At 52.6% G+C, this 8,898-nt stretch overlaps 3 protein-coding genes across 3 annotated transcripts; 2 read left to right on the top strand and 1 right to left on the bottom strand.

Moving 5' to 3' along the window:
* Positions 1-422: 422 nt before the first annotated feature.
* J4E83_005565 (uncharacterized protein) lies at positions 423-1,254 on the top strand (the record flags this gene model as incomplete). Its single annotated transcript, XM_049332484.1, has 3 exons — positions 423-465; positions 521-1,118; positions 1,170-1,254. The coding sequence occupies 3 exons, from the start codon at positions 423-425 to the stop codon at positions 1,252-1,254; spliced, it is 726 nt and encodes a 241-aa protein (XP_049188292.1).
* Positions 1,255-1,798: 544 nt separating this feature from the next.
* J4E83_005564 (uncharacterized protein) lies at positions 1,799-3,139 on the top strand (the record flags this gene model as incomplete). Its single annotated transcript, XM_049332483.1, has 6 exons — positions 1,799-2,053; positions 2,106-2,282; positions 2,333-2,460; positions 2,509-2,577; positions 2,627-2,774; positions 2,831-3,139. 6 exons carry the CDS (start codon positions 1,799-1,801, stop codon positions 3,137-3,139), a joined length of 1,086 nt encoding a protein of 361 aa, XP_049188291.1.
* A 2,210-nt stretch (positions 3,140-5,349) lies between these two features.
* Positions 5,350-7,199, bottom strand: J4E83_005563 (uncharacterized protein; the record flags this gene model as incomplete). The annotated part of the gene is made up of 2 exons (XM_049332482.1): positions 5,350-6,280; positions 6,331-7,199. The coding sequence occupies 2 exons, from the start codon at positions 7,197-7,199 to the stop codon at positions 5,350-5,352; spliced, it is 1,800 nt and encodes a 599-aa protein (XP_049188290.1).
* Between the last annotated feature and the right edge of the window lie 1,699 nt (positions 7,200-8,898).

The following is an 8,898-nucleotide window of genomic DNA, read 5'->3' as shown; positions in this document are numbered from 1 at the left end:
GGCGATGTGTGGTGTTTTCCTACCTGTCGCGAGGCTCTGCATGGCGCGTCGCAATATCGACTCTAGCCGCAGACGTGATTATGTCGCGCGCGTTGGAAGTCGCGTCGTCGGATGACGACAGGGCGCACAAACCTCTCTCCACTCCGCCGCCATCTTAGCCGTAGTTCTGCCTGCGGAGAATTCGCGTCCACGAGCTCTGTCGCAGGTTAATCAGAATCGGCACGCGCTAGCCTCTCGGCTTCATCAAATCGACGGAGAAACTGACGCCATGTGTGCCATTTTGAGGGTGCACAAGCACGCATGGACAAAATCTGGGGTACAGTGAAGCTGGGCATTTCACATCAAAAGGGCGTCTCGCCTCTGAACGTGTCGCTTGCGCGTTATTGACAAGACCTTGATATCTGATCACGATGCTGTCAAACATGATGACGCGAATGGCTTTGCCATTAGCCATCCTCTCATTCTGTAGGGCTCTTTCATGTATCGGACACATGCACACGTGACTAACAATAACGCGCAGTCCTATCCTTCGTCAGCGGTCTTCCCACCGATGCACTCGTCGCACGCCAGTCGAAAAACCTTCGCATCCTGCCGCTAGGCGACTCCATTACCTGGGGTTACATCAACGGCGGCGGTTCAAATGGCTACCGTGAGCGGCTGCTGGCCGACCTCAAGTCTGGTGGCTACACCGTTGACTTCGTCGGCACACAACAGTCCGGAACCATGGCGGACAAGGACAACCAAGGTTTCCCTGGCTACACCATCTCCCAAATCCGCGGCGTTGCTGCGGGTGGTCTTGCATTGAAGCCTAACGTCGTCCTGCTCCACGCCGGTACCAACGACTTGAACAGAGGAAACCCTTCTTCGGAGCCTGATGCCGATGCGCCAAGACGACTTGGACTTTTGCTCGACGACGTTTTGAAGGCAGTTCCCAATGCTGTTGTCATTGTGGCCAAGATCATCCCATCGAAGCAATCGGGTCTTAACGCCAACATCAAGACTTTCAACAACGCGTTGCCTGCTATCGTCGCCGCCAGGGTCAGCAAGGGATCGAAGGTTTCCATTGTCGATATGAACGTCCTCAGCACGAGCAGCGAGTTGAGCGATAACCTGCACCCGTAAGTATTGACGCATTCATCTGGAGACCGCTCAGCTGACTGATCTTATAGGAATGTCGCTGGATACGCGCGCATGGGTGACATCTGGAACGCGGGCATCAAGGCTGTTGCCGGTTCTATCCCTGCGCCTGCTTAGTTGTTCCCAACCCTGGACTTGCGGGGCTAGGATGCCAACACATAGTAGTGTGGTAGAATAGGACACGAGAATCAATTCAACTCTCATGCCATGACTCCGATCTTTCCGATAACGCCACTTCTATCTCCATGTTCTTGACTACATCCCCACGAGGAGATGTCGATCCCCATGCTCCGGTACCACATGTCGTCCAAAGAAAGTGGTCAGGTTGGTGAAGTAATCTCAAGCCTTTAGCCGAATGCGGGATCAGCATATTAGTTCCGCAACTGCCGACATTGCTTCGATGCCACGAGGTCGTACGCATTAGGTGAAGTTGTGGTGACTTTAATATGTGCTTTCTGGTACGGATGGGGTCGGCAGTTGTATGGCGAATGCGGAAGTTGATATGGTTGGCGAATCTTTGCGTATGGGTCGCATTTGGTAGGTATGAAGTTTCCATAGAACGATCTTTCAAGTACATTATCTTCCAGTGCGTCTTCTCTGCATCGTTCTGTACTTCTTCATCATCTACGCATCCTTCTGTGAAGAGACATTGCGAATCATCATGCTGTTCCCTACTCTCCTCCTCGCTGCCGTCGCGCAGGCTGCGCCTCAGTTCGGTGGCTCCCAGGGCTTCACGATGTTGCGTTTTGGGTGCGCTCAAAATGTTATCGACCGCATTGATCCTCTTGTCAACCCAGGTCAAGCGCCGTCGCCGCATATGCATCAAGTAGTTGGGGGCAATGCGTTCAACGTCACGATGCAATCGACGGACATCGCCAAGCTTGCGACATGCACTACTTGCGGGTACTCGGAGGATGTAAGTCAAGCTGATGAATACGAAACGATCGAGGCTGACGGTTCGGTGACAGCTTTCCAACTACTGGACCGCGAATGTCTACTTCAAGGCCCGCAATGGAACATACAAGCGCGTACCGCAAATCCCTAACAGGGATCTCTTCAACGACAAGTACACCGGAAAGACCACTGGAGGCTTTGTCGTCTACTACGTCTCCGGCGGCAAAGGCCAAGTCACCGCCTTCAAGCCCGTAAGCCATGTACCTGACCATGCAAATCGAGTCTCTAATATAGCATACAGGGCTTCCGCATGCTCACTGGCGATGCCACCAACCGCGTCTCAAAGGGTATGAAGACTCAGACTTGCTTCCGATGCTACAACGCGCCCAACTTCGGTGGCGACAATGCCGCGCCTTGCCAGGATGCCAAGTGAGCATGCACGTCTCGTTGTACTCATGACCATGCTGACGCTCTAAGACTTGATACCGAAGGCTTCCCTACGACACCCTGCCCGGGTGGTATCCGTAGCAACGTTCTCTACCCAACGTGAGTGGCCCATCACGAACAACATCGTGCGCCACTGACCCGTTGACAGATGCTGGGACGGAAAGAACCTAGACTCGCCCGACCACAAATCGCACGTCGCGTACCCCTCCAACGGCCCGGCTCTATTCTCTGGTACTGGTACTGGTGGCAATTGCCCATCGACTCACCCCGTCAAGATCCCACAGGTCATGCTCGAGGTAAGTCCCAATATATCCCCAGTCCAGTCCTCACGGCCAGGCTAACAGAGTGATAGATCGTCTGGGATACCAGCAAGTTCAACAACAAAGCGGAGTGGCCCGCCGATGGCTCGCAACCCTTCGTCCTTTCCACTGGCGACAACACTGGGTATGGACAGCATGGAGACTACGTCTTCGGCTGGAAGGACGACTCGCTGCAGAAGGCTATGGATGATGCCAAGGGCTGCATGGGTGCCAACTGCGGTAGCTTGAAGACGCAGCAGCCTGCTGATGGAAACAAATGTCTTGTACCCAACCGTGTAAAGGAGGAGCGCGATGGCTGGTTGACGGCGCTGCCGGGTATGGAGGGTATGCCGATGTTGTAGTCAAGGTGGACCTAACCTTGACTACTCAACGTTGTCGACTTCTGTATTCTTTTGATAATTTTGACACGATATGAGCCGCTCAGGGCATGCGTTCTTTCTCTCAAGAATACCCAGCGATGATGTCCGACGTAGCTCCTTCCCTTTCTGTCTGTTCCGCCCTGAACGCGACGTCACATCTTGAACAATAATGGTCACTAGAGGAAAAGGTTCCGAAAATCGCGTTGGCAACCTCGTCCGCCGAGGGTCTAGATGGTGGGTCGCTCCGTATCATCGTCCGAATGATATTCCTGAGTCGCCGTCCGTCTTGGCTTTCAAAGATGGTCCATGGTGGCAGCGGTACACCATCATCTTCGTAAAATTGTACAACCTCGTGAAAAGTCCGCTCGTATATTTTGTCATAGTGAGCATCGTTCACCAGCGCCAGGAAGATCTCCACGAATACACACCCAAGAGAAAATACGTCCGATTTGGTATTTCTTCTACCCCACTCGGCCACTTCCGGTGCGCAGTATCTCCTAGTGATACCTTGTGGGTTGCCAGTGGTCGTGCTTCGGCCGATATCCCCGAAATCGTACGAGAGGCCAAAGTCTGTATACATAACTTTCCCCTTATGGATCAATATGTTTTGCGGCTTGATGTCCTTGTGTCTGACAGTCTGGTGGTGAATGAAATCCAGAGCGGAGGCTAAACAGCCGAATGCTCTACGCAGAACGCGATTTTGGCGTTTGTTTTTCTTGCTGATGTCATCGCCAAGCAAGTGGAAGCCTTGGTCGCGATAGTTCTGCAAATAATCTGCTAGATCGCCGCCATCCGCAGCCGGGTCAAGGATCATGGTAAGCTCTCTGCCCTCGATACGAGTGGAGTGTACCCCGACAATGTGATGGTGGGATTCTAACCGTCGCATAATCCGGATTTCGTTGAGAAGCTTTCGTTTCGCCTCTTCGATATTACGAGAATAGACGTTTCTGATGATCTTTCGTGCAAAGAAAGAGTTCGTGCTAACATCCACTACCAGTTCAACACTGGCGCTGCCGCCATGGCCGAGCATCCGTACGTGCTGATATTGTAGTTGATCTTTCCCTCGATCGTTGTCTTGATGAGGTTCGAGACTATCGCCAGTCTGTGAATTAGGAGACGTGGCAATTCCGCGTGTATCAGAAGCGAGAGGCAAGTCTGGTAGAGGGGAGCCAGGGTCTGCCTGATTTGCTTCATCTGCGACATACGAGGTTGGGGTAGGTGAGTTTGATCGCGTTTGATCAGCGTCCAGAGGGTACGCGAAGTTCTGGGGGCGATCAATCTTTGAGAGTACTTGTTTGTCGTAGGCCTCTGATGCGTGCTGATGAGCGATCCGGCCAAGTAGCTGTTTGCCGGTGGGCGCCCTCGCGTCATCACACGACTTTCCCATTTCCGACACGGCAGCCATCTTAACAGAGAAGAAGGGTATGTAAGTAACGGTAGGCAGGAAGACTGGCGGGATAGTGCAGACCGCCCAGATGAAGATTGAGTCTGATCCAAAGATGGCGAACGAAGGTGTGCCGCAACAAAAGAATTGGGGGAGAAGGCTGAGTCTGCCCCGGGCGCCAGGTCATCTCATCAGTGCAACCATGCACAAGTGATTGGTCGACGCATGGAGGACCAGTCTGCTTCGCCACCTGCAGCCTGACGTGCTTCGAGGTGAGTACAGGACATATTGTGCAGCGTGTCGGGAAGAAGAAAATTAGCAGTAGAAGTGATGGAGAATGAGTCTCATCTTTTCGGCGATGGGACGAGCGAGCAGAGCGTGTAGGGGTTGCCGCGCGCAAGGCGAAGACGCGACGAACTCGCGTGCTTGTGTTCTGAAGTGCCAAGACTCTAACCTGGTCCATTCTAGCACAAACACGCCTGACCTGCGGCTCACAGGTCATGCAATATGGCGACAAATGACATGTAAACTTACTATATGCAAGTAGCACTTCAAGGTTATCTTCTAGTCTTAAAACTTCTACTGGGAAATTGCGAGTGGAAATTACTTGCCAGCAAGTAGTACATTGGGGGCGGCTGATGTCATGCGGGTTTCCGAAGAGAACATCTAATTAACATACATATCTACCGAAAACCAATACTAACGCTCGACCAAAACATCGCTCTAAGGGGTATCGACGACAAATTCTATGCAGATAACAAACTCCTCAGACTTTTCATACTCACCACATACACCACCATCCTGTCTTTTATCTCCTAAAGCTCCACCCCCTCTTCCTCGCCCCAATATCAGTCTGCGACCTCTCCAGCGTCGGCATAGGCGTATTCGCAGGATCACTCTCACGAGGTCTCGTCAGCGTCCTCGCGCGACTCCACGCCCTGCCCCTCATACTCTCCCCGCCATCAGCCAGTTCCCTCTCTCTTTGTCTCCTCTGCTGTTCCTCCGCACTTTGCTGTTTCCATCCACCTTCAGTCCTATCCTCTTGCTTCTCCGGCCACAGAATCTGGTGAATGACGACAGCGCGCACGTTCATGAAGATGACGAAGAACCACATCATGACGAGGGCGATGGTCATTGCGCAGCCGATGAGAGCGATGGCTCTGTTGTCGTTGAGGGCGCGGGCGATGGCGAAGGTGGATGTTGTGAGGGCCGTGTTGGGGAAGATGAAAGAGTACCATGTCATTGCGAAGTCCATCTTACCCCTCCGGGCACAAGACCAGTGCGCACCGACGCTGACGAAGAAGAACCAGAGTGCGAGACCCCAGAGCCATAGTCCCATGTAGTTGGCGCAAATCATGCCGACTTTGCCTGCGAGCTCGCCGTTCCCTTCGCCCATGAAATCGCTGGGTACGGTCTTTGGGAGCTCTTGACCCATCATGATGACTCCGGCAATGGTGAAGCCAGAGGGACCGACGGAGATGAACATACCCGGGCGAAGAGATTCCTTGGGAAGTTTCTGCGTCATGAGGCGGTAGATGAAGGCAGCGTAGATCATGAGCGACACCAGGAAGCCTATGCCTTGGATGACATACCCAGTCAGGATGATGGTAAGAGAGATGGTAGGATCTTCAACCTTGGGCGCGAGGTTACCAGCGTGAGGACCGATGATGAGCAAAGGGTATGCCGGGAAGATCCAAATGGGCGTCATCTGAGAAATGGTGAAAGTTGTGGTGGACCACCTGCGGTTGTTAGCTTACTTATCAGCATACGATGTAAGAGAGGAACAAACATGAGCAGGTAGATGCCAATGGAGAAGCAAACAGCAAGACCACAGTCCATCCAAAACAACACAATCATGCATTGCTCCAGCCATTCTCCTACTCCAGCCATGTCGACTCCAAACTGACTGATGTTGATCAGGATGATGCCAAAGCTGACAATGGCGGCAGGGATGAACAGCGACTCAGTGGGATGTAGAAAGGAAGCCTTGAATGTTCGCGGGTAGAAGTAGAACCGGCACGAGATCATAGCGACATTGAACAAGAACAGGACGATATTGAGGATGAAGAAGATACACCCAAGCGCGTAGATGCCGTGGAAGCGAAACGGGACAGTGTACAGGACGTTGGCGATACCTCCGGTAGCCATTGTAAGACAGAACCAAGTCCAGGTGAAATGCCGTATCCGCTCTTTGAAGCTCAGCTTCGTCCTCTTCTCCGGCACGTCCGAATTGTGAGCGCTGCGCTTCGTACTCCTACTTGTAACAGCAGCCAATGCCGTCGGGTTCTCGCGTATGGAATCGTCAGTCTTCTCCGTAGAATTCGTGTCGACCCTCTCGTTGTCGTCGCCATGGTACTCTATCTCTTCCTCTTCGCGCTGGATCTGCTTTTGCACGTCGTTGGAAAGGCCTTCGGGCTCATCGCGACTCAGGGGCGTTGCCAATGTGAGGCTGGGATCATCGAAGGGATTCTGGTTCGTCGGATCCGGATGCGGCGTCGCGACATTCGGGTGCGAGCGCCATTGCAGTCTCTCCTCTGCGCTCGACACTGAGGCGGTGGAAGAACTGGACGCCGGTCTGTGGACGACGCTGGAAAAAGGCGGGAAGCTGTCGTTAGTAGGCAAGCGGCCTATCGCGAGGTTCTGCGTGTTGCGGTTCATGATGCCAAGGTCGAGCCGCAGCGGTACATGCGGGGCGAGCGAATTGGCAGCTGGAGTCGGAAATTGTGGTTCAGCAATGACCGAATGATGTCACACCCCTTTTTCGCTATTGCACGTGTCGAGATCTTCGACTCGACGCCAAACACAAGAAAAAGACTGCACAAAAAACCCCCAAGACGAACTTCTGGATTCTGAAACAAAAAAGTCCGGCGATAAGAAACCCTATGTACCTGCACGCGCCTCCCATAAGAGCACCGCTACAACAGTTTTTGACCAGCCCCCCACCCCGTCGATCTGCCGCACTTCCAGTCGCGACAAACCAGAGGCCAGCAAAGTTGCGTCGACATGGCCATAGCGGCCACACCATCTCGGCTATGTAGCCGGTGCCCTTGGAAGACGCGTTGTTAGCGGCAATGCGGAACATAACCCAAGAGCAAACCCAAGCGTTTCAGAACTGTCCATCTGCAGGTTGCCGTCACCATCATTGTGTGTGGCTGTGTTCTACACCCGTTCCTTCCGCGTCACTGGCGGGAATAGTTTGTCTCCATGATAAGGATCCGACGTGCCAGTGGGTTCTCGGACGTTCTGACGTTTCGGCTGGCCAGGGGCCGACCCGGCCGAGAACTACTGCCCAACACCAAATTTCAAACCATCAAGTGGCCCAACATAAGCACTTCTACACATTCAGCTCTGACAGTCGTTGGTGTTGTGCCGGGCATTACTCCGGAATGCGACAAGCAGACTCACTAGCAAGCATTTCGAGGTCAATGACGCGCTGGACCGTACAACTTGTAGCACGTCCGTTGCTTTTGAACCCGTTTTTCTACACATTCTCATGTAGATCTCACGGTTATTACGGCGGAAGATCCCCTTACGATTCGTCTACCACGTCACGTGCGCTCCTTGGAGCTGGCAAGAACGGCATCTTCGATTGCGACTACATTGCGGAGACCGTTAGCCTACAAGTCTGTCCTTAGTTCCGATCCGTACGCGTGACGTACGGAGACATGTATCCGAATGTACATATTCTGGACCTTCGATTCAAACTTGTAAACGGGTTATCATTCTATCAAAAGCTTGCAGTCGAGATGCAATGTTGAACTCGCTGCAGCAACTTGACTCCAAAACGAAGATATACCAAAAAAAATATACACATTACCAGCAAGGAACGTGGTGACACAACAGGAAGCTAAGCACGGTAACCTACTCCACTTTTACCCGTCAAAGAGGGTACCGTCTTTACAATGCCGAGAAATCTGCGTTATATACTTCACGGACAAGAATCGGCATATAACATATCAACTCCAGAGTTTAGTCTAGACCACTGAATCCGGACAGCTGGTAACATAGTGCATCTTGTGCCGCTGTCCCGCCTGGGTACTGGCAAGCACGGCAGGAAAGAGAACGAACCCGTTCTACAAATGGTACTCATGTAGATGATCTAGATCTCACTCGTTCTATACTTTTCCCGGTACATGTTACATCAGCTTCTTCATATCCACAAATCACGTTTGCATCGCAGGCAGCGAGCGTCTTAGCGACTTTCGACAGTACCAGATCCCAGTCTTTTCGGATCCTTCCATGCGTGTCTCCACGCAGAACGACGTCATGCAAGACCCTTTATGCATTGTCAGCAGTTCATGCAGACATCAGCGTTACTGACGGGCTAACTAGTCAGACCCTGTGGCGTGTACTGCAT

The sequence above is a fragment of the Alternaria metachromatica genome, assembly GCF_023757995.1.
Source record: "Alternaria metachromatica strain BMP 0045 chromosome Unknown scaffold_11, whole genome shotgun sequence".
Taxonomy (NCBI): Eukaryota; Fungi; Ascomycota; class Dothideomycetes; order Pleosporales; family Pleosporaceae; genus Alternaria; species Alternaria metachromatica.
Note: the sequence above shows the minus strand (reverse complement) of the source record. Positions and strands in the feature narration are given on the sequence as shown.